Below are 25,310 nucleotides of genomic sequence, written 5' to 3'. Positions count from 1 at the left end.
GTGACCGTATCCGTGAGGGCTCAACCGTCACACTCTGTCGCGCCCTCTCTGTAACCAAGACCTTCCAAATAGAATCTGAAATTGTGAAATCTCTCCCTATTCAGTTTTACCCTCTCCTTCCCTCTCTACAAAAACCCAAAATGACCCGTCCGACGAAACACCGTTTCCGGTCGCCCGATCTCTCCCCCACATCATCGGCTTCCGAAACCCCCAAGCACAACCACCAACGCAAAATCCACAAACTCCCCCGCTCTCCTCCGTACGAACCTGACCCCTCCGACGAAGAAAACGAAGAAGAAGATGAAGAACTCACTAGCGTCGCTAGCTCCAATGACCAATTTACCCCATCACTAGCACCAAACTCGCCCAATTCACCAAAATCCATTACCCAAACCGATTCCTGCGCAAACATAGCCCCTTTTCCCGTCTTCAGAGGAAACCCCAGCGAGTGTCCGGCCGCCCATTTAACCCTATTCTCGAAGGTCTGCCGGGCGAACAATGTTTCCTCCGTCGAAGCAATGATGAAGATCTTCCCCGTGACCCTCGAGGAAGAGGCCGCCCTGTGGTACGACCTCAACTTTGAGCCCTACCCTTCTCTCACCTGGGAAGAAATTAAGTCCTTGTTCTCCGACGCGTACAGAGTGCCGGACTACGACAAACGACTCCGGTTTGAACTCGTGAATTTGAACCAGGCGAGGGGGGAGTCGGTCCGGTCCTACTTTTTGAGGCTTTAGTGGAGCTTGAACCAGTGGTCCGGACATGGAATCCTCGACCCTTTGGTTATGGGGATTTTCGTTGACGGGTTGAGAAGGGATTTCAAGGACTGGATCGAACCGCAGAAACCCGGTTCGTTGGGCGATGCATCGAGGCTTGCTTTTACTTGGGAGCAAGTGAGAATCATAAGGAGCAGGGATGGAGAAGAGGACGCGAAGTGCGGGTTTTGCGACGGGGGGCACGAGGAATTGGAGTGCGAGGTTCGGGGGAGGATGAGGGAGTGGTGGATTAGGAGGGAGGGGGAGAAGGTTGAGATTGGGAGTGGGAGTGGGAGTGGGAGTGGTGGAGGAGAGACAGAGGAGTTGGCGTCGGCCGGAGATTCGAGGAGAGAGGGGAAGGTGGTGGAGGAGGAGGAGGGGGTGGTGGTTTATGGGCGGAAGAAGAGTGGGTGTAAGTGTTCAAAGCATCAGTGTGGGAAGAAAAGGCTTGGGAGGAACAAGAGTGTTGTGACTAAGAATTCAAGCAATTTAGGTTGATTTTTACCTCTTCTTTCTGCTATTTCATTTAATTTTTTTTGTCGTTGTTTTGGTGGTGACTATATATGTAGTTGTTGTGAATTACTGATAGTGATATATCATTGATTGATTTAATTAGTTTGGTGCTATACGTTTGATTGCTCAAAAAACCATGGTGGAAAAAAGGAGGGTTGTCTGTGTTGTTGAGTTCATTGAGAAAATGGCAAGAAATAAAATTCATTTCTACACTTTCTTAATTGATGTAAACATTTACTGTATTTTTTTAGTTTTAAGTCGGTGAATTTATAGAACAGTCCCTAAAATTTGTAAAAAAGTGTGTGGAGGGACTGTTTTGTAATTTACTTGCTGAAAGACAAAAAAAATAGAGTCTTTGCATCAATTATGGGTGTAGAAATCAATTTCCAGAACATTCTATTTATTGATCAGACAAACCTTTAGTTGCCACAAAAAAATTGATAGCACTAATGGTTGTGTCCATAGTGGTAATGCCCTACGTACACGGTACATGCGTGCTTGTAAAAATAAAAAATAGTTGAGCTACGCATAAGCTAGCCCGGCATTCACTTGTCAAAAAAAGCTTATGGAACTTTAATGCTCACATTATGAGGTAGGGCTAGATAAGAGAGATGGGGAATCAGAGAAGTGAGCTACGCCATAGTATTAATTGAAGTTAATGGAGTATTTAGGCTTTGGCTCTCCTGCATCTATGGTTCATTGTAGTTAAATAGATTTCAAAAATTGATCACATTAGAAAATGTACAGCTGGATATAGCGCGGAAAGAAATCTAATATTTAGAGCATCTCTAGTGGTGTGGCCCTGTGGGTGTTTTAGTGTTTGCTATATGACGTAAAGCATAAAAAATGGGTCTCAATTTTGTGTGTTAGAAATGTATTAATTTTGAGAGAAGATGAGTGTTGTAGTGGTAGAATTAGGGTATATTGGCCCCATTCCAGAATACGTTCTTAAAAAATAAGTACTTATTTTACAGTTTCAAACTCAAAAATAATGTAAATGAAAATAATTTTCAAATTTTTTTTGCACTGTATTAAAGATTTCAATAAAATCTATCAAACAAGATCTATATTGATAGAAAAATTATTTATGTAAGAACATTATTTTTTAACTCGAAATTACCTTCTTTAAAAATAAATACTTATTTCTCTTTCGGGAGAGCCTTAGTGTAACAGTAAAATAGTGGTGCTAGGGACACATCGGGTGTAGCACATCTCAGCCACACCCCTATAGTGGTGCTAGGGACACATCGGGTGTAGCACATCTCAGCCACACCCCTCTCACATACAGGTAGGACCCATTTCAACGGGCTCGGATCCGTTTCAGCGGGCTCCACCTGTATATGAAATGGGTGTGGCTGAGGTGTGCCACACCCGATATGCCTCTAGTATTTTTGAAAGTAAAATGGTCCTCACCATTTACTTTTCAGCCGGCTGACACACACACAGTTGTTCTGATCTTAAGCAATTTTGGCAAAGGACGCTTATAATTTGACAAATATCGAGCATGTGCAACTGTACAATGTTATACAGAATACTCGAAATCCATCGAAGCTAAATTTGGCAATAATTTGTGAAGAACGGTTTAATTTGATAATTTATTTTCTGTACAACTAAACTTTTTGAGTCAGCTTTTTTGGAGATACGTAAAACAACATAAAAGAGAAATGTGAGAATCCGAGAAAATATCTTCCTTACAACACACACCAAAACCTTAGCGTTTGCTTTGGAAACAAGATTGTGGACCAACGGATCGAATGACATAGAATGGACAGAAAAAGCCAATGTTTGCAATACGCAGATCTTGTCCAGAAGATCTATAAAGGAGAGAGATCCAAAAATATACTCCTTTCGTTGCGTATATTGCTCTTATTTGATTAGTTATCTACCAACAAAGAGGAGATCATGAATATCAAAACACATACTAAGGTGTTTTCCGATGCTGTCTGGATTGAAAGTGAATTTCTCAAAAAAGTATGCTGTGTGGTGTTGGAGTCTCGGATCAAGAATTGAATGAGATGCCTGAAATTATACAATGCATGAAAGGAAACCTGCCAATGAAGTACCTAGGCCTTCGACACTAGGGCCAACCCAAGGAGGGCCAAAACTTGGGGTCCATTGTCGATAGGACTTCTAAGCGACTTCAAGTGTGGAAAGGCTGATTTTTGTCATTAGGGGGACAGATTGAATCATATCAAATCAAATCTCCTCTTAGTAACCTCCCAGTTTGCTATACCTCACTTTGCAAAATGCCATCCTCAGTTGCTAAAAGGTTCGAGAAGCTTCAAAGGGACTTTCTTTGTGGTGACTCAATAGAAAGAGAAAGTGCATATGGTGAAATGAGATTCTGTTACTAGAAGCAGGAAGTCAGATGGTTTGGGAATCAAAAGGCTTTCGGTCCACAATGAAGACTTGCTTGCCAAACGGTGGTGGAGATTTCTACAAGTTGAAGGATTCTTGTTTTCTGCCAAAACCAGGGGCTCATGGTAAAACTTCTGCCATTTGGACTGACATTTGCTCAGTGGGAGATCAAAAAGCCATGCTTCATCAGATTATACAAACAAGTTTCGGAATCAAAGTTCAAGCAGGAGATTCAACTAAGTCCTGCCATCAGGTGTGGATTGGTGTTATTCCTCTCAATCAGGAATTCCTCAGACTATTCTTATGATCAGAACAGAAGAGTGCAATGATTAAAGATTTGTTCGGTGGATCATGGAAATGAAACGTGGAATCTGCTATTTAGAAGATCCCTCTTTGTATGGGAACTTCATTGAATGGATGTGGAGTTCTAGCAAAAGGTTCACTGTAAGTTCTGCATACACACAATGAGAGAAACAGAATCAGAACTTCAATTCAGAGCTTAGTAAAGGTGTGGAGGAATCTTTGCCCGGCTAAATCGGAAGTTTTTTCTTGGCAACTTTTGCATGGTAGAATTGCAACAAGATCAGTTCTTCTCCATAGAGGATTTTGATGGAGACAAGCCCTGGTGATGCGCCATGCCCGTTGTGTCTCAATGACTTCGATACCCTTGTCCGTCTCATGCTCCATTGTAATTTTGCTTGGTTTGTATGGTCTGCTATTCTCAAATGGTGCGACACGTATAGGGTATGCCCTCCTTCTATTTCTATATTTGCGAACTGGTGGTTTGCTAATAGGTTTAAGAGGTTAGAGAAAGCATGTTGCAGTAGGAATTAAACAGTTGCCGTGTGTAATCTTTCCTCAATTATCAGTCCTGCTTCAAAGATTCTGCCTTGATTTTGTCTATTGGAGCATTGGAATGCAGTTGCTTGGTCAATATGGAAAGCACGAAATGACCTTACCTTCAACAACGAAATGGCTAGAGGCGGCAGACCTAGTAAAGACTAGAGCGGCTTTTTGGATCAAAGGGAAATATGATCCGCAGGATTATTCCATTGAAAATTTCCAGAGGTGCCTAGCATGGATTAGAAGGATTAGCATGTAAAGGTCTTCACTTCTTTGAGCTGTTCTGCCCATCCAATGCCTTATTGGATATTGGGGAGTTTTCATCTGCTTTTGTTTTTTCTTCGGTAGTCGGGTTAGCCTTCCTTAGTTTCCAACTTGTATGGTCTAAGTGTGAGACTTCCTCATTCCTGTCTCAATGTACCCTTTCGAGTTTTAATAAAATGTTTTTCTGCGATGATCGATTTTGTTGATGCTTAAGAGTGGTATCAGAAGGCCGAACACTATTATAAATGAAACAGATGGTAGAACTATTTTACTCAAGCCTCTTGAGTAGTAAACAAGATGTTCTTCCAAGCACATTCCAATGTCATTCAAATTGTTGCACTTTAGGTCTACAGTACGACAGAAAGTGGATATATCCTTTCATGGAGCTAAAGAAACATTACAAATACAAGATGTTCAAACTAATTACACTTAATGAACTAGAAAAGTCCAAATTATTATGTATCCAATCTAGAAGTAAATTACATTCCAATAAGTCGATTAAACGTAGCGAGGATGCAGTCGAACCGGAAGTCCGTTCTCCGGGTATGGCATCATGCCACCTAAAACTCTCTCATTAGGGACAACCACTTCCCATTTAAACTTTTTAACCAAGTTGTGGATGAAAGCGAGGATCACGAATCGAGCGTATTCTTTCCCAGGGCACATTCTAGGTCCTCCTCCAAATGGCACAAAAGTGTACAATGGCATTCCGTCACCTTCCATGAATCTTGACGGGTCGAATTTATACGGTTCCCGAAAGTACTCAGGGTTTCTTTGTGTCGTGTTAACGGTCCAAAACACCTGAAAATAAAAATATAGTCATGACGGCAATTAATCTGGACTTACTTATATATGATGAAGCTACATATGTGTGTGTGTGTGTGATTAATACGTGGACTTACTTATATATGATGAAGCCACACACACGTGTGTGTGTGTGAAAGAGAGATTAATACTGACTAGCCAACAAAACATTCTAAGTTCTTTTTTAATTTCTTAATTATGCATGTTTATATTCACACCTTCCACCCCTTTGGAACAGTGAAACCAGCATATGAAAAGTCGGTTATGGCCTCTCTGAAAGTTCCTAGAACCGGAGGAATCACCCTCATTGATTCACACACAACAGCCCAGGAGTACTTCATTTTTTGCATGTCACCCCAGCATAGGAGTTCTTCTGCTTGTTTTGACTTTGAGATCTCCAATTGCTCTAAATTTCACAAAAAGGGAAAGAAAAAAAAAAGTTAGGTACATCAGTCTGTGTACAAGTAAGGCATGCAAGAAAAACGTATATATTTTTTTTGGAGAACCAACCTCACTGTTCATTAGCAGGTTACAAATTTACAGTCGAGACAAAGCTTCAAATGAACTGAACCATAAGAATTTATAATATGTAGTATGTACGAGGTTTTGATCATGAGATCTAGCAGAAAGAAATTCGATTCTAATTAAGTATCTTTTAAACCTTACTATGAACAACAAATTACAGCACTAACAGAAACCTTATTGCCTTATTCGCTACACGCGACGACGGCTTGATGATTCATGAACACTCTAATTCGTAAAACTGAAACCAAGGATAGGACCGGGGGGGGGGGGGTCTAGTAGCGGCAATCGCCACGACAAGAATTTTAAAAAATACAATTATTATATGTAAAAAAAAAAATTATGTCCAACTTATATAGTCTCGTCACTATTAGATTTTTTTAGTATACATTTCGTTACTGCTAAGGTAAAATTCTGGTTCCGTCCTTAACTGAAACCTTAATCGTCAAGCCAACTCCTAGGATTCCCTATTACTTCTAGTTTATCTACCTTAAGTTCTTTCTTTTTGGTCTATTCAAATTTCTCTAAACGATAGAAGAACCATTAAAACAATCAAACAAAAATTTTAATTACCTGATAAGATCTTGTGATAAACATCAGGTCTCTCTCCAACAAATTTCACGAAGAAAGTAATGGTGTTAGCAACTGTACTATATCCAGCCACTAAAAACGCCATTATCTTCTCACTGATTTCCTCATCCGACATCCCTTCAACAACCATCGAAGTGCACACATCCTGAGTAGGCGCCCCGGAAGCCACTCGCGCTCTCTTCTCCGCTATGACGTCCACGAGCTCCTTGCGAATCACCCAGGCGGCTCTGACCGCGTTGTGAAACGCGGTCCCGGGGATGTTCAGAGGAAGATTGTGAATCCCGTGGGTCACTTTGTCGAACTGGCCGACGAGTTTCGCGATCCTTTCTGGGTTTTCGAGGCCCAAGAAGAAGCGACACGCGAGGGTCAAGGTTATGGACCTGCAGAAAGTGTGCATCTTCACTTCGGCCTTGCCTTCCAAGTGAGTCTTCAACTGTTTTTGGATAATGGAGTCCATACCTGCCAAGCAAGAAAAACTACTGCTCAGAAATCTCATGCACGACAATGACACTGTCAGGTCTGGCAGTGTCATCTATATAAGAATATGACTTTAGATTTTTTAAAAACGGAGAAATGTGAAACGCCAGATCATGCTGTATGAAGATTTTTTTTCCCGACAACTTTGCTTGTAGATAGGAGTAATAGATATAGATCGAATTACCTGCCACGTAATTGACCAACGCCTCGGGCTTCAAAAAAAATGCCATGAACCGTGGCAACTTCATCTCGTCGTTGCTCAGAACCTTATCGGAGTTCTGTAATTGGGTGGACAAGAAGAGCTTTTGCATGGCCTTGGGCACGTAGGCGGTGAAGTGCTTGTCCTCGTTGGAGAAGAGGAACTTGTGGCCATTGGGGCCGCATATGATCACAATCTTTTCTCCGAAAAAATTGGTCCTGAAGATGTCCGGAGAGTGTTTCTTCATCCTATCGCTAACGAACTTCTCGGGGTTTACCATGAAATCCAGGGTTTCGCCCACAATAGGCCACCCGGAGCCGCCCGGTGGCAGGTTTGAATCAGCACTACTGGATGCATTTCTGAAAGCAAAGAAGCTGATAGTGAAAAAGATAAGAAGAAAAGCAATGGCTAGTGAGAAAGCTTCCATGAAGTTTCTGTTTCTGGGAGATAGTAAAATTAGTTAGGAATCGAGTACTGGAAATCTACTACTCCAGTAAGCTTCCATGTTATTTATAGAGCAAGTCAAATGCTACAAGGTGCCCTGGGGCACAAGTTAGAAGCACTTAAAGTGTTTTAATTAAATTTTTTATACTCATTCCAACATCTACTAATAATAACATTGAGAATGCAAACTACTCCATTAAAAGAAGTCAAACAATATTTTGAATGACAAAATATAACAAAACTCTTCCTGATCACTAAGGACAATATTGTTTTAGAGGGAAATTTTCATTGAACATGCATGTGAGTCTGACTCTTCATATGGAAGTTTTTCACTTGCCGCTAGTTTCTTTCCATATAAGAGTGGAGCAATTTTTTTAGTTCTTCCAATCTTTGACGTTATGTTTCAACTATATGAAAAAAAAATACTGTGTTCTCAACTTGTTACATTCCTTTGTTCGATCTCAAGCTCAAGTTCTTACAAATCATGTCCTCAAGCTTGTTGCATTCATTTTCCTAAGGACATTACAAAGGTATGAACTTTTTCTTAGGTTCATTTTATTTTTGAGTTATTTGGAAAGAATTTTTATATTATTTGACTGGATAAAGATCTAGTTCTTTTTTTTGTTGTTGCTATTTTCACCAAATATTGACATTTTAATTTGTAGGACTATGGATGATGAATGTTTGGACTGTGAGTTAAATCAAATGAAAAGAAGAAATACTTTTGACTTGAATGAAATTCCTCAAGAATATGAAAATATAGAATCTGGTGAAAGTGTCGAAGAGATGAACGGTTTAGTAGAAAATGACTTTCAACCTTTTCTTGGACAATGTTTTCTCAGCGAAGAGGAGGCTCTCATTTTTTACAAAAATTATGCCGATAGAAATGGTTTTGCCATCCGAAAAGGCCGCTTCATCACAAAAAATAGAGAAGTTAAAAGGCGAGAATTTTTTTGCCATCGTGAAGGAAAGACTCCTTTGAAAATTGTGGATCCTTCCAAAGAACAACGTAACAGACTATCATTGATCGAAATGTGGTTGTCAAGCTCATATGCGTATCAAATTACGGAAGTCTTCTGATATTTTCCCACAAGAATGTCATGCCACTACATTTGTTTTTTATCACAACCACGAGTTATTATCCCCTTCAGTAACCCGATTCCTTCCATCAAATCGTACAATAACGGAAAACGGATGAAAAGCGTATCCTCATGCTCAAAGAAGGAGGACTTTTAGTTAGGCAAATTATGCGGGTCATTGAGCTTGAAAAACATGTCAACCATGGTTATCTTCCATTTTTAGAAAAAGATGTGCGTAACCTTTTGCTAAAGTTAGGAAGAAGCAAGATGCCAATGATGCAATGGAACTTTTGCAATATTGCAAAATAGCAAAAGAAGAAGATTGCAAGTTTCAATATGTGTTTACACTGGATGAAGAAAGAAAGTTAGAGCACATTTTTTGGTCTGCTGCGCATTGTATTGATTGGTACCAAAAATATGGTGATGTCGTTGTTTTCAATACTACTTATAAGATCAATGCATATCAAATGCCTTTCGGAATTTTTGTGGGAGTCAATAATCATGGGAAGACTATTCTATTTGGCTGTGCCTTACTTCGAAATGAGACAACAAGCACTTTCCGGTGGTTAATGAAGGTAACCTATTATTTAATTTTTTTAATGGTTATTATATGTCAATTTCTTGTGGTTATGATACTAATCTCTTTTAACTTTGACATGTAGACTTTTTTGTCTGTGATGAAGAAACCACCTAAAACCATCATAACAGACCAAGATCCATGGATGACGGAAGCAATTTCAGAAGAATTGGCATCCACCAAACATAGTTTTTGCATATGGCACATCACTTCTAAATTCAGTGGTTGGTTCACCTCCCTTCTCCGAAATAGATACCAAGATTGGTGTGCTGATTTTTATAAGTTATATAATTTGGATGCACCTGAAGACTTTGAAAGAGAGTGGCCTCAAGTGGTTGCAAAGTATGAGTTGCACACCAACAAGCATGTCATTGGATTGTACGAAATTAAGCATTTTTGGGTGTCAACTTATCTTCGCGGCTATTTTTTCGGAGGCATGACAACAACGGGAAGATCGGAGAGTATAAACGAATTTATGAGACGGTTTATCAGCTCTCACACCAATCTTGGACAATTTGTTAAACAGGTTTGTAGACATGTTCATATTATCTTTTACATTCCGATATAAATATCATTGTTTACCTAAAAGTTGTAATAAAAATTTTAGGTCGATCTTGCAATTGAAGACATTGACCAAGTACAATTGCATGACACAATGTTGGAAACGTATAGAGGTTCCACGTTGAGAACAATGTCACCATTGGAAGAGCAAGCTCATAATATTCTTACACCGTATTGTTTCAAAAAGTTCCAAGAGCAGTTTGGGAGAGCTGCTTTATATTCTTTGACCCATGAGGATGGCCATACGTTCGTGTTGAAGTATTACGAGGAAACACGTTACAATAAATGGCACAATGTGTTTTGGGATGGGGAAACGGCATTATGTAGTTGTAAGCATTTTCAATTTTGGGGAATCCTTTGTCGGCACATTTTAAGTGTGTTTCTTCGTAAGGATTGTTATAAAATTCCTTCTCATTATCTGCCATCACGTTGGTGCCGTCAAGCATTGCAAGTTGAGGATCGTTTCCAAGTTTCGGGAGAGGATATTCAAGTTTCGGGAGAGAAATTATTGCCGGATGAAAATGTTGATATGCTCAACGAAGTTGGTTGTCCTCCGATTTCGAAAACCAAAGGTCGTCCGAAAAGAAAAAGAGTGAAAGGTGGAAGGGAAGGAGGAAAACAAACCAAGACTTGTAGATTGTGTAAGAGTATCGGACACAATTTTACTACAAGTCCAGAGAAGGAAAACATCATCACTGGTTCACAAAAGAAGAAGAAAGCCACTCCGAGCGACATTGGATTGAATCCTATATTTTGTGTGAAGTATTAGAAATTGGAGTTTTGGTCAAATTTTATTTTTGTTATCTCTCCCGAATTTTGTACGGTTGTTATACAACTGTAATTTTTTTCCTCTCTTTTAGAAATTAAAAATTGAAACTCCTGAATTTTTATTTAGTTGTTTGTGGTAGTATTATCCAATTATTAATTTCCCATATTATAAAGATATTCTAATATTAGATTTTATTTTTTTCGATTATTGTTTTGATGTGGTTGACCCAACTAAGCTTCTTCGTCATATCACCAAATCCAAATGCATCTCCGTCTCCTTGTTACGTTGTTTTCTGCAACAGGAAAAAAAAAAAAGAAGAAGAAGAAGAAGAAGCAGCCAAGATTTGTACGTAATCTTTTCATTTGCACTGAAAACCTTTCGGCTACCTAATTTTTAAATGGAAATGAGGGTAGTATTGTCATTAAAAAAAAGTATTACAAATATTTATGGGTAGTTTAGAAAATAGTGGTGAAAATTAATATTTTGTGAGTATCTATAAACACAACTTATGGATTAAGTATATTTATTGCACCTAAAGCATTTAAAAGAACCGTAAACTAGTGCCCTAAACTTATGCCCCAGAGGCACCTATTAGCGGGACTGATAGAGTAATTAAGAACTAAAACAAAATGCTATCTTGTTCAAATATCATGGACCAAACTTATATATATATATATATATATATATATATATATATATATATATATTGAAATGCCGGGTGTCCCTGGTCAGTTTGCGTGTACCTTGGACTAATCCCTACAACCTCTCCCACAGCCATTTCACACGCTTACGCGTGGGAGTGAGGTGGCCCCAAGAATTGTTAGTAGAATTGAACCTGAGACTTTAGGATGAAGCAAACACGTAAGTTCCAGGCCAAGATCCCTTGGCCAAACCCTTCGGGTCGGACCAGACCAGATCTTGTTTAAAGTCACCAGGCCAACAAAGTTTTTTTTTTTTTTTGGTAATTAGGCCAACAAAGTTGACTGTATAGGGTTGGTGGGTTGTGTGCAGAAATTAATAAGGGCAAGTAGGTAATTAATTGTTGTGTCCTTTATTGGTAATGCAATATGTATAAATGGACATGACTGCTTGCCATAAAAGGAACTTTAATTCAACGCTCACATTGCGGATCAAAAAAAAAAAAAAAATTTAACGCTCACATTATGAGGTAGGGCTAAATATAAGAGAGGGGGGGTCGAAGAAGTGAGCTACGCCCAAGTAATGGGTTATTGAACTTTTAATTACTTCTCTTGTACTTATTATTGTAGTTAAGGCTCCGTTCCGTTGAGAGAATGACTTGTATCGTAAAACAATAAATAAGTATTTAAAAAATAAAAACATTAGCGGAACGAGACCTAAAAAATTATAGACAATTTGACTCGGCACTCACGCTGTAAAAGCTCCACGGCTAGCACATCAAGTCAAAAGAACGGAGAATGTACAAGAAAATAACAGGCACCTAACCGGTGTTCTACATTCCTGCCGCTATACCCTTCATGGTCAAGCGTACCCTTCCTGGTCAAGATAAGCGTAGCCTTCGTGATCAAGATAAGCGTGTCTTGAAGCCCGGGAGCGTATTCACTAGTGGGGTTAAGCTTGACTAGCTCTGCAGTTTGGGGCTTGCTAGATTCGGTTATGTCCTTCAGTCCTTGGATAGATGCGGGCCATGCGGCCTCACCTTCACATCATAGCTGGGGTCACGAATCCGCTTCAGCGTGTAGGTCTGGCACACGAATCCACTTCGTGATGTATGCATCACGAAGAAGGAGCTTTTGCATCACGAAGACGGAGCCTTTGCTTCAAGTACAAGTCTCCCTCAAGTAAATCCTTGTGACCAGCTAGCGATCTCCAAAAATAGGGAAACAAAATACAAAAGTGCTAGGTACAAAGAAAGCGTACCCGGAAATTACCCAGAATACACTTGTAGACGTATTTATGACCAGTCATAAAATACCTCTACAAGTGTATTCCGAGTGATTTCAGGGTATATTTTCCTTGTACCTAGCATTTCTCAACAAAATAAGGATAAATTTAAGCCTTGTTACATAGTCACATGAGATTAGTACTGGAATGAGTAGTCCCACGAACTAGATTTCAACACCCCTAGCTAGAATGCAATATGCTAAGGTAGGTTTGTCGGACTGGTGATTTGGCAATCAAATGCCGGAATTGCATGCCTCGTGAAAATTTTAATCAGATCCCATGCTCCGAACCGTTACGGGTTTACATCAAAATTCATATCACTGTCCACGGATGCAAATGCATTGTGCTGCATAGATCCTTTCTCTTCCATCATCTTGATACATTGCGATGATTTTTTTTACGATTGGGTTATGAAGATTGTGGTTTTTAGAGGGAATTGTGCAAATGCTAGTTGAGGTTAAGACAAGGTCACATTGTCTCAACTCCACCAAATATGAGGCCGTACTTACATTATGGAGACGACAAATATTGCCGAAACTTAGTTGAGCTGTCCTGTTGTAGACTTGTAGTGAAGAACTCATTGACCAAAAATGTCATTTCGGTTTAGGGAAAAAAAGTGTTTCGGAAAAGCTTTGAAAATAAGCCAAAACATATATAGTACGTTGAAACAATAAGACTAGGGAAATACTGGAAACGGCAATATCTCTAACAGGTGTCGAAATAACTCGATGCTTTAGTATGTTTTGTATAATCTTGACATGTTTATGTGACTTTTGGTTTCTGTAGGTAGAAAAATTGGAATTTCGAGTTCTAAAATCTAGTTGCGGTTTCCCAGGTAAGGGAAAAGTTTCGGCTGTTTCCATGTTTCTTGATCATAGACTTAGAGTTCTTTAGATGCAATATTCCAGCAATTTTCCTTTATATTACCTGGAGGAGAAGGCTCTTGGTTTCTTCGTAGTTTGCTCTCAAAGTCTCTCCAAATGGCCGCAAGTCTTCTGACACTAGAAGCTTGTCATACAAAGCAGCAATCCTTGGATCTACTTTGGCAAACACCATCTCAACCAAGTCAATGGTCACTCTGAAGAAAGGCCACTGGTTGTACATTTTCTTCAGCATGTGGAGATTTTTTACATCCTTCTCAATGACATGCTTGAATGAAGCTCCCAAACCGAGCCAGACCGGGAAGTGAAACCTCGTTTTGGTCGAAGCAAAGATCCAGGGAATTGCCCGGAGAGATTCAATGTTTCCTCTTTGATGGACGACTTCCTATGTTCATACGACCATACTCCATCTCTAGTGTTGCCTTCAATATTTGAAGGGAAAAAATGAATTCAGTTTCTTCATAGGTTAATCAGGTAACAATCTCCATAGATACCATGTAGTACAAACAGAACCAGTAATATCCGAGAGAATATCAAAGAACAATGAAGCAAAAAACGTTTCAACCTTAAACAAGAAAAGTAGTACCTTCAAAAGTGTTTGTGTTGCGAGTTGCGACACAAGAGAAATAATCCTTCTGTCCCCACTAATTGGTCAGCCGTTCAATGGGATCAACAGATTATGTATTTTTAGAAGAAAAAAATCCAGACTTTTGTCATCAATCGAAAGATCTCAATTAGTTTTGACTTTTGCTTAACAAAGTTTCTGAAATCATCTCTAAACAAAATTTTCAATATTGTCTAAAGCGATACTCTATATGAAGAATAGTGAAAACAAACAAACAAATGGGGACGAAAGAAGCATATTTTCTCATTGCGTCGAAATGATCATGAGGTTATTATATTACGAACTTAGGATGGTTCTGAATGTTACCGAAAGGTCAAAAAAGATCAAGACTTGCAATGATACTTACAAGGCGGAAGTATTTGATGAAACGAGTTTCCTGGAAAACTATAGAACGATATTCCTTCGTGGCAACAACTGCCATCCCATCCAATAGTGCACACCACTCCGGCTTTGGCGAGATTGGAGGATGCATTCCATGTTCTAGTGTCGCTGTTGTGAAATGTTGGAGCGCTCTAAAACATAAGTGCTCCTCCCCGAAAGACTGCTCAATGACTTCACCCTGAACCGTCACACAAAGCGACCTATGAATCGTGTATGGTGGCTGGGACAATATGCAAGGTGTGTGGGACATCCTGGCCTCCTCTTCCAACAATCCCTCCTCAACCGTGGAACATAGTAAGCCTCACCCCGTATTGCTTTGCCACCTTTATGAGTTCCTCTTGGGCCTTATACAAATGCCAAGTAGCAGACAGACGACTGGCATCCTAACTCAAATCCGAGTACCCAATCATGACTTCTTGCTTTCCATTGATCCGGTTCCTATACCAATCAATTGAGAAGAAACAAGCCAAAGAAGCTGGCGCGGATACAAGATCCGCGAGTTTTTCAAAAAGTGGTACCACCCTTAACGACTGCTTGACTCGGCACTCACGCTGTAAAAGCTCCACGGCTAGCACATCAGACGATGCAGTCGCCATTGAAATGATGTAGGCTCCAAAGTTATCTGAGGGGAGTTGAGAAATGACATGGAAAGTGTCCAAAACATCGGCGACTTCTTCAGTTTTGGGAAGATCGGGACCGAAAAGAGGACACTTGCCACTGAGTTCGGATAAGGGCCACTCCTGCCTTTTTTGTTCAGGCCCTCTGTAGGACCCAATTTCTAGGTGCCGGGTAATGGCGTCTATAACATCAGTGTGCCTGTCTGATTCTTGCCAGATGTCAAGCCTCACAAGAGACAGTCCAAAGGTGGAGACTTGCCGTAAAAAATCAGAAAGGCTTCCATCAGCAATTGGCCGATCACCACAAGCACAGAGCGATCGATGGCATAGTTCCAGAGGCTCCATGAACTGCAGAAACAAGTAACAACCAATAAGAAATGAAGACAAATAGTCAATAAGAAAAGCAACACAGTTTTCTGAGTGTATCAATGTATAACACATATTCTTGCTCTTTATAGTACAGTAATTTATCTGTGGCAAATTGGTATAATATAATTTGCAGAAGGGGTCTTCTTCTGTCTAGGGTAACAAAGATCTGCCATAAGTTAAAGAGCCAGAAGGCAAGGGAGAAATGCCAGTCATTTAGTGACATGATGCCACCCTTGACCCTTGATGTAATACGTAACGTAGAACCATGCGATTAATGGAAAATCCAAAGAAGTATCAAGGGAAAAAATACCCAAGAAAGTAAAAGGGAAACAGAGAAGAGTAAGAAAAAAGATCAATTTGTTGCATTCCACAAAAATCAACACTTCAAGAATGACCACCCTTCGCTTGCACTCTATTCCTTTTTGGTATTTACATTTTAACAGGTACACCACCTCACCCAAATTTTCTTCAAAAAGTTAGAATGGTAATCCTATTCACATCAATGACAGATGAAATGTCCAGAAACAAAACCAAAAAAAAAAAAACAAGGGACAAAGAAAGAGGTCTTCCTCCCACATATCTGTGTTTTTTAGAGATCCACACATTTTCCTGCATAAAGTGAGACTCAAGGTGGGAATATCAGACTTTACATAAGTGTCAAAGCGTGACAACTAGAGATATGCACACCATAATGAACAATTCTGCCCTAAAAAAAAAAATCAGACTGCAAGAGAGGATAGAGTTGGTCGTTTATGGTTCACATTTTGTTGGTACGAAAAACTCAAGAAAGTTACTGACGAGAATAGACCTGATCAACGTTTGTGAAAGTTGTCTCCTCAGTAATATCAGAGAAGCCATTGGCTAATAACTGGCGAGCACGTTCACGAGTATGATACAGCTTGTCCCTTACCTCACCTAGAATAACTTGATAGGGCTCATTTGGAGGAATTTGTTTCCAGAACTCTGCATGGATGGAATCATGAGTGCAAAAGTAAAAACCAAATTGGAAATACATAACTTTCTCTTAAGTAAATTCAGTGAGCGGAGGATTTTTTATGTTTTATTTTTGCAGTATGCATAACGTGAATCTCAACCTACAGAAAGAGTTTCCCCAATCTATCCAAACATTACTTGGCCAAGTATTAGAATGCCACCCCGTTAAACCTATGATCCTGTCTCCTGTGCAAACAGGACTTGAATGTTGATGGAAATACCTAACACATTAACTTCTAAAGTCGACATTTTATTTACAGATTGTCAAAGGTAGTATGAAAACATGACAGATTAAAGCAAAGAGCCACTCTAAAATATGTGAACAGCGTCAAGTCAAAGTTGGAAATGCTGTTTTGCGTGAAGCACACCAATAATGCTTTGCATCTCTCTTTGACAACCTATGAAGTTCATCAGCGCGAGCACGAAGTTCATCAGTACACCGCCACATTGACAGCTGCCAAGAAAGTATGGAAAGAGAAAAGCAATGAATAGCATATCAGAAATTCCTGAAGCTATAGAAAATAACAAAAGATCCAGGGAGGAAAAAGTATGAGAGTGGAAGCAATTGCCCGATACCTCGAACATAAGATCCTTTATCTGGGAGAAGTACAAATTAGCAGCCATCATCCTAGCCAACAAACATACATCCCTTGTAACTTCTGGAGTTACCCTTGGGTTTCCTGCATTCCACTTCAAAATAGCTCTTAGGCTAACAATACATAATTTGGTAGGCATGGCTGCGTGCATGCTCTACCTTGCACTCAAATTTCACCATCTATGAAAACCGGTTTGAGGAAAAGGATCATACCATCACAATCGCCACCCATCCAAGAAGAGAACTGAATTAGAGGGGCATTGTAGGGGACACGTTCATTTATGCCTATGTTCTTTAAAGCAGAGTCAACACGGCGTAAGAATTTTGGGACACCTTTCTAGATTGTCTCATGAAAGTAGATCATTCCTGCCCTCATCTCATCTTGGGGAATAGGAGGTGTCCTCCGGATTTCATCAGTACGAAATGCAGGTTGTATCTGCACGGTATAGAGGAGGTGTGTTAATTCCAAAGCAAAGAGAAAAACTAACAGAGAGATTACAAAACATCCGAAACTTATAACAAATGGCCAAACATCGCATGCATTTCTCCATAATAAAAGTAATTCCAATATATATAGTAGAAGTAGGACAGAACATAAACAAATTCTAAAACAATCATACCTCCCTCTGTAGAGCCTCGTCAAGCTCTTGCTTATCATCAAGGGTTATGTCCTTGGCGTACAATTGGGTCAAACAATTCCGAATCCTAGAAAGATAAAAGAGGAAGAAGGATTTCATCAATAGAAACTTAAGCCACGGAAAACAAATACCACATTTGTCACATAGCATTGTGGCGACTGTAGTGCTAAATAAGAGTCAAACCAAGCAAACACAAACACACAACACAGAGAAACACAAGGATTTACGTGGTTCCCCAATAATCGGGTACATCCACGGAGGGGCAGCGGATTCACTATATTTACTGGAGGAGGATTACAACAATCACTCAGACTCACACAGTATTGCCTCACAATCTACTCGTGTATCACTCTCTTCTCTCTGATTTCTGATACAACACTCTGAACCAAAGGTCTCCATTTATAGCCAGATGAGACCCTGTTCATTTGCCACGGTAGTCTCCCTTCATTTTCCACAAAGGAGGCTGAAGGATACTGGAGGATATCAGTCAAAGATTTGGGAGGCTCCTTGTCTGCTGAGCAAATGCAGGCTTGGGTTGGAGCCACAAAAGTCAACAATCTCCACCTTGGCGACAATCATTGAATCAACACTGCCCTCTGCGCCCTTAGGCGCGCACTGCTCGAGAGATGTTGATCAAGTCCAAGCAATGTTGGAACTTGATCCCTGCAACCACTTTGGTGAGCATATCCGCAGGGTTATCTGCAGTCGGAATCTTCTGAAGAAGAACATCCCCTTCCTCTACAATCTCCCTGATGAAATGAAACCGAACATCGATATGCTTGGTGCGGGAATGGTGAACCTGGTTTTTCGCCAAACAGATGGCACTCTGACTGTCACAAAAAACCTCCACGTTTTCTTGAACAATTCCCAAGTCCTCAATCAAACCATGTACCCAAATAGCTTCCTTGAAAGCCTCTGTCACTGCCATATACTCTGCCTCTGTAGTAGACAAAGCCACCGTTGACTGTAACGTTGACCTCCAACTGATTGGCCCTCCAGCAAGTGTAAACACATACCCTGTAGTCGACCGTCGCTTATCTAGGTCACCAGCATAATCGGAATCCACGTAACCAACCAAATGCTGACCAAGTTTTCTGTTTCTCTCGTACTTCAATCCAACATCCACAGTACCCTGAAAATACCGTAGAATCCATTTCACAGCCTGCCAGTGCTCTTTCCCTGGATTGTGCATGTATCGACTGACCATGCTAACTGCATGTGAAATGTCCGGCCTCGTACAAACCATAGCATACATCAAAGCTCCCACAGCATTGGCATAAGGAACCTGAGCCATTTGCTTCCGTTCGTCTTCCTTCTGCGGCGACATCGATGCACTAAGTTTAAAATGAGCGGCCAAAGGTGTACTGACAGGTTTGGCTTTCCTGTCAATCCCAAATCTCTGCAACACTCGCTTCAGATACTGCGTCTGAGTCAAACAAACTGTGCCTTTCGCCTTGTCCCGCTGAATTTCCATGCCGAGTATTTTCTTTGCCTCCCCGAGATCCTTCATGTCAAACTCCTTACTGAGTTGAGCCTTCAGTCTGTCAATCTCCACCTTGCTCTTACATGCAATCAGCATGTCATCTACATATAAGAGCAAATAGACAAATGATCCATCCGGGAGTTTGCAGAAGTAAACACAATGGTCAAAGTGACTTCTTGTGTACCCCTGCTCCATCATAAACCGATCGAAGCGCTTGTACCACTGTCTTGGCGACTGTTTCAACCCGTATAGCGACTTCTTCAGTTTACAAGCCCAATTCTCCTTTCCTGCAATTCTGTAACCATCTGGTTGAGCCATATAGATCTCCTCATCCAGATCTCCGTGTAGAAAAGCGGTCTTGACATCGAGTTGGGCTAACTCAAGGTCAAACTGTGCTACCAATGCAAGCAAGATCCTGATCGACGAATGTTTGACGACAGGGGAGAACACCTCGTTGTAGTCGATCCCCTCTGTCTGTGCGTAACCCTTGGCTACCAATCTTGCTTTGAACCTGACTTTCTCAGATCCTGTACCTTCCTTCTTCGCATAAACCCACTTGCAGCCAATAGATTTCTTGCCCTTGGGAAGTTGAACCAAATCCCATGTCTGATTCTTGGAGAGTGAACCCATCTCCTCATCCATTGCCTCTTTCCATTTGTTACTATCTGTACACTGCACTGCCTCCCGGTAAGTGGAGGGGACATCATCGTCTGTCACTGGAAGTGCATAAGCTACTGTATCAGCATATCGAGCAGGTTTCCGGATTTCCCGCCTCGGTCTGCTGGTTGCAATGGATTCTGGCTGCTGTGGTATTTCCTGTAATGAAGCCTCCTCTTCAATAATGACATCCTGATCAACGGGTTGATCCTCAGGACGGCTGACTGTCTGAACAGTCTTGGCTGGAACAAGGGGAGTCTCAACCTCCACCTGTTCTGAATGCTCCACCTGCTGCTGGGCATTCGGCTCCACATTCTCCTTGGAAGGAACCTGCTGTAACATAGCAGATTCGTCGAAAGTAACATCCCTACTTAGAATCACCTTCATGGACTCGGGACACCAGAGCCTGTATCCCTTAACACCTGAAGTGAAACCCAAGAAAACAGCTTTCTTGGCTCGTGGATCTAACTTGGACTCAGTTACATGATAGTAAGCAGAACAACCCCAAACATGTAATGAATCATAATCTGTAACTGGTTTCTCAAACCATACCTCCATCGGAGTTTTCCCTCCGATTGCTGCTGACGGTAAACGGTTGACAAGATGGGAGGCATATTTGAGAGCCTCACCCCAGAACGCCTTGCTAAGCCCGGCATTTGACAACATGCACCGAACTTTCTCCACCAAAATACGATTCATGCGCTCTGCTACTCCATTCTGCTGCGGCGTCCCCGCAACTGTGAAGTGTCTGACTATCCCCTCCTCCCGACAGACTTGGAGAAAAGGATCTGACTTGTACTCGCCACCGTTATCTGACCTCAGCTTCTTGATTTTCCTTCCTGTCTGCGTCTCCATCATTTTCTTCCACTGAAGGAAGATTGGAAGGACCTCATACTTGTGCCTCATGGTATAAACCCAGACACGTCTGGAGAAATCATCAATAAATGTCACGAACCATCGTTTGCCTCCCAAAGTTACATTTTTGGTCGGCCCCCAAACATCTGAATGAACATAGTCAAGAATCCCCTCTGTGCGGTGAACTCCAGTGCCAAACTTGACTCGAGTTTGTTTGCCCAATATACAATGCTCACAGAAGCCAACTTTCCCTGTCTTGGCCCCTTTCAACAAGCCTTGCCTTACTAAACCCTGTAAGGCCTTCTCGCCAGCATGCCCTAAACGCATGTGCCATAGCTTGGATGCATCGTCTTCGTCTGAGCTAGTAGTAACGGCCACTCTCCCTGTGACTGTGCAACCGTCTAGGAAATACAAGTTTCCTTTTCGGCTACCTTTCAAGACAATGAGCGCCCCTCGAACTATCTTTAGCACTCCACCCATCATCGTAATCTTGTATCCTTTCACATCAAAGGCTCCAAGCGAAATGAGATTCTTCTTCAAGTCCGGAACATACCGAACGTCTGTTAGCACCCTAAACGTCCCATCATGCAACTTCAAACGGATTGAACCTATCCCTTGGACTTTGCAAGCGGTGTTATCGCCTAGCAAAACAACTCCTCCATCGAGATCTTGAAAACTCGAGAACCAGTCCCTGTTGGGACACATGTGGTAGGAACATCCCGAATCTAGTATCCACTCATCTGAATGGTCAGGTGATGATGAAACTAATAGTGCTGACTCTAGATCATCCTCTGTCTCCTCTGCAACATTTGCAGCTGGTTGTTTGTTCGGACAATCTTTCTTCCAGTGCCCCTTTTGACGACAAAGGGCACACTCGTCTTTCCCCAATCTTCTCTCTACAGACTTCCCCCTTGATTTTGAGCGAGACCTCCTTCGCCCTCCACCACCAGTCCTCCTAGTGTCGGTTCTGCCTCTTGTTGTCAAAGCTGATGCGGACGGGTCACGGTGAGCTTGCTGATCCCTCTTCCGTACCTCGTTATTCATCAAAGCATTTGAAACGTCATTAAACTTGATTTCTTCTTTACCGTACAATAAAGTAGTAGTCAAATGATCATAAGTATCAGGCAATGAATTTAACAACAGTAAAGCTTTATCCTCATCTTCTATGGAAACGTCTAGATTTTGCAAATCAGCCAAAATCTTATTGAAATTGTTCAAGTGTTGGTTCATAGTCGTACCTTGCACATACTGGAACCCGTAGAGCTTCTTCTTGAGATACAACCGATTCTCAATACTCTTCGTCATGTACTTGTTTTCCAATTTCTCCCATAGCTCTTTAGCTAACGTTTCCTTCATCACGAAGTATTTCTGATCCTTCGTAAGACAAAGTCTGATGGTGCCACAAGCTTGGCGATTAAGCTTTATCCAATCCTTGTCTGAAATGTCATTCGGCCTCTCCTCTAACGTAATATCCAACTCCTGTTGATACAGAACATCCAAAACTTCGCATTGCCACATGCCGAAGTTACTTGTTCCGTCAAATTTCTCCACCTCGAACTTAGCATTGGAAACCGTATTCCTTTGCCCATAACTGCTCGAAGTGACCTTGGGATGCTCGGTATTCTTCTCTGCAGATGAAGAAACTTCCGAGGTCTCCTTAAACTCTTCTTCCGCCATTAGAACTCCTTAAACTCCACCCACGTGAATATCCGGTGCACAAAAACACCAAAAAACGGCGCTTTTTAGCCAACCAACGGACAAAACACCAATGTCAGAGCTGAGTTGCGGAAAACGAAGTGCGGCGTTGGATCCGGAACGTCGAGAATAGTCAGGAACGACTACTCACTTGCGCAAATCAGAGTTGAAATGGCTCCGAAATCGCAAAATAACACCTTCTGGAATATTCCTTGGATCAGAGAATATTCCCTCTGGTTAGGACTGACTGGACCTGCTGACTCAGCAATAAATGCTGACTGGGCGCTAATGACTGGGCCTTTTTGCTGATGTGGCGCACACCTGGCGCTGACGTGGAAAGACACGTGGCTGAATACGTGGCTGATGACTCAGCCTCTCTGATGATGTGGCAGATGACGTGTCTGCTGACTGGGTGACACGTGGCGTGCTGCCTGGCGTAACCTTCTGGCCTTCTAAAGCTTCTGGATCGATGATGTCAAGCTGACATCAGCGTCTCTAGGTGAGCCAGTAGCACTGGATAATTTCCCCTGGCTTTGACTAGTCAAAAAACCAGCACCTGGTTTTCCTCCTTACAGATATTAAAGTAAAAAAACTCTGTTTTCTGAAAAAAAAACAGATCCGGCGAGCAGCAGCTTCTTTCACGCTCAACCGTCGAACGGAGCGTGTGACCTCGTTGTTACTCCGTTTCCAATGGGTCTTGGTGCGTTGGAATCGTCTCGCAAGGACGCACAAGACTCAGTGGTCAAACGGATTCTTGGATCAAAAAAAAACGTGGCTCTGTGACTCGGACAGAACACGGACTGAGAAGCAGAGTCGGAAACTATGGTGGTTTTTGTGTTCTTGGTTCTACACTACGTGCTCTGATACCAATTGTAGTGCTAAATAAGAGTCAAACCAAGCAAACACAAACACACAACACAGAGAAACACAAGGATTTACGTGGTTCCCCAATAATCGGGTACATCCACGGAGGGGCAGCGGATTCACTATATTTACTGGAGGAGGATTACAACAATCACTCAGACTCACACAGTATTGCCTCACAATCTACTCGTGTATCACTCTCTTCTCTCTGATTTCTGATACAACACTCTGAACCAAAGGTCTCCATTTATAGCCAGATGAGACCCTGTTCATTTGCCACGGTAGTCTCCCTTCATTTTCCACAAAGGAGGCTGAAGGATACTGGAGGATATCAGTCAAAGATTTGGGAGGCTCCTTGTCTGCTGAGCAAATGCAGGCTTGGGTTGGAGCCACAAAAGTCAACAGCGACTAGGTTAGAACTGAAATCCAAGGGACCAGTGGGCATCCAAAAGCAAAAAATTGAACCAAATAGCAAACGAGTGATCTGCAAACTATCACAATTGCAGATTGTAGGCCATACCGTGCATGTTTTTGAAGCAAAGATCTTCGGACTGATTGATTAGGATGTGCCGTAAGAGCTAAATCTACTGTCTGGTTCTTCAAGCATCAAAAACTTCTTCAATTGCACCACAAGCCTCATGAGGGTCTCTTTGATGTCTGAGTCAGTTGTTGCAGATGCCTCGTCAGCAATAACACCTTTCTTTTAACTTAATCCTGCGGTAGTAAGCTATCTGGACCTCCTCAACCAAATTGGCTAAGTTAAGCATGTGGGTGAAAGATTTGGCAACTACAATAGAATCTCCTGGCTGGCTCAATGCCAACGGCGGGAGCGTAGCAGTTGAACTTAGCAGATCGAACGGCGTCAACAATGGCGTCCTCGGCCGAACGGGTGGTCCGAAAGCACGGAAACACTGACGGGTCACTGAGGCCGAGAGGGATGACTGGCCTTGTATCGGATTCGTTGAGGTTCTTCATTATCTTTCCAAGAGCGCTTTTGACGGTGATTACCGACGCTGTTTTCCCTTCTCCGTTTGCATGGCTGATATCCCATTTCAGTGACGGTCCGGTCGCCATTGCTTGGGAAGTTTTCGTGAGCGGGGGTTACAGTAGTTTCTTCACTTTCTTGGTTTTTTGAGGAGAGAGTGAGATATTCCGGATTGCTCGGCATGGGACTAGGAGAGTGAAATTATAAAATCGTCCGGGGAAGAATTGCGGACCATTTTACAATTACACATTTATGTGGGGTCTATCACTAAGTGTATGGCCTCCACATGAACATGTGGTTGTAAAATAGTTTGAGTAATTATTTCATATTCATGGGGCACAACGTGACAATGCCCATAGCTCTTCTCTATTACATATTAGTATGAACTTCACACACTTTGTGGTGAAAACCACACAAATGTATGATGGATGATGAGTTTTGAATACCACATGGCAGCAGAGTTATAGATACCGTTCCGTATCGGCCGGTACGTACCGTTTTAGAGAAAAACCGGTATAAGATAGGTGTGATTCCGTTCCGGAGAACTTTCCGGCCAATACCGGCGGTACCGGGCAGTAACGGAAAGTTCCGGCCGGTTCGGTGATTCCCGGCGGTATGGATCGACCAATGGGGGGAAAAAAAAAAAAATAGAAAGAAGAAGAAGAAGATCAGAGCTATAAAAAAGAAGATTTGCGTTTGTACGTGATCTGCTGTTCACGCCTCTTCAATCTGTGAACGGAGCTAAAATAACCTCTTTTCTTGAGGAGATAACCATGGCCAGTGAACCAGATCGGGAAAAACGCAAAAAGAGCTACAGTGGAAGAGTTTTCAGACTTCCTTTTCTTCTCTGTTGATTTCGGAAATATGAGCAGAGAGGCACAGTTACTTTTTGATGCACGCATTAGCTTTTTTGAGATACTATTATTGTGCAGTGTGCACCCACCATTATCCCCTACTTCTAGTCCTTTTTCTAGTCTTTTTCTTTTCTTTTTTTGT

At 41.6% G+C, this 25,310-nt stretch overlaps 1 protein-coding gene and 1 pseudogene across 1 annotated transcript; both read right to left on the bottom strand.

Annotated features, from left to right (window-relative positions):
• Window positions 1-5,051: 5,051 nt before the first annotated feature.
• LOC131324880 (beta-amyrin 28-monooxygenase-like) lies at window positions 5,052-7,767 on the bottom strand. The gene is made up of 4 exons (XM_058357061.1): window positions 7,309-7,767; window positions 6,630-7,106; window positions 5,753-5,940; window positions 5,052-5,531 (listed from the first exon to the last, which is right to left on the bottom strand). The coding sequence occupies exons 1-4, from the start codon at window positions 7,748-7,750 to the stop codon at window positions 5,229-5,231; spliced, it is 1,410 nt and encodes a 469-aa protein (XP_058213044.1). The 5' UTR covers window positions 7,751-7,767; the 3' UTR covers window positions 5,052-5,228.
• Window positions 7,554-25,261, bottom strand: LOC131324879 (phosphoenolpyruvate carboxylase-like; annotated as a pseudogene).
• Between the last annotated feature and the right edge of the window lie 49 nt (window positions 25,262-25,310).

This window comes from Rhododendron vialii, chromosome 4a, assembly GCF_030253575.1.
Source record: "Rhododendron vialii isolate Sample 1 chromosome 4a, ASM3025357v1".
Classification (NCBI taxonomy): Eukaryota; Viridiplantae; Streptophyta; class Magnoliopsida; order Ericales; family Ericaceae; genus Rhododendron; species Rhododendron vialii.
Note: the sequence above shows the minus strand (reverse complement) of the source record. Positions and strands in the feature narration are given on the sequence as shown.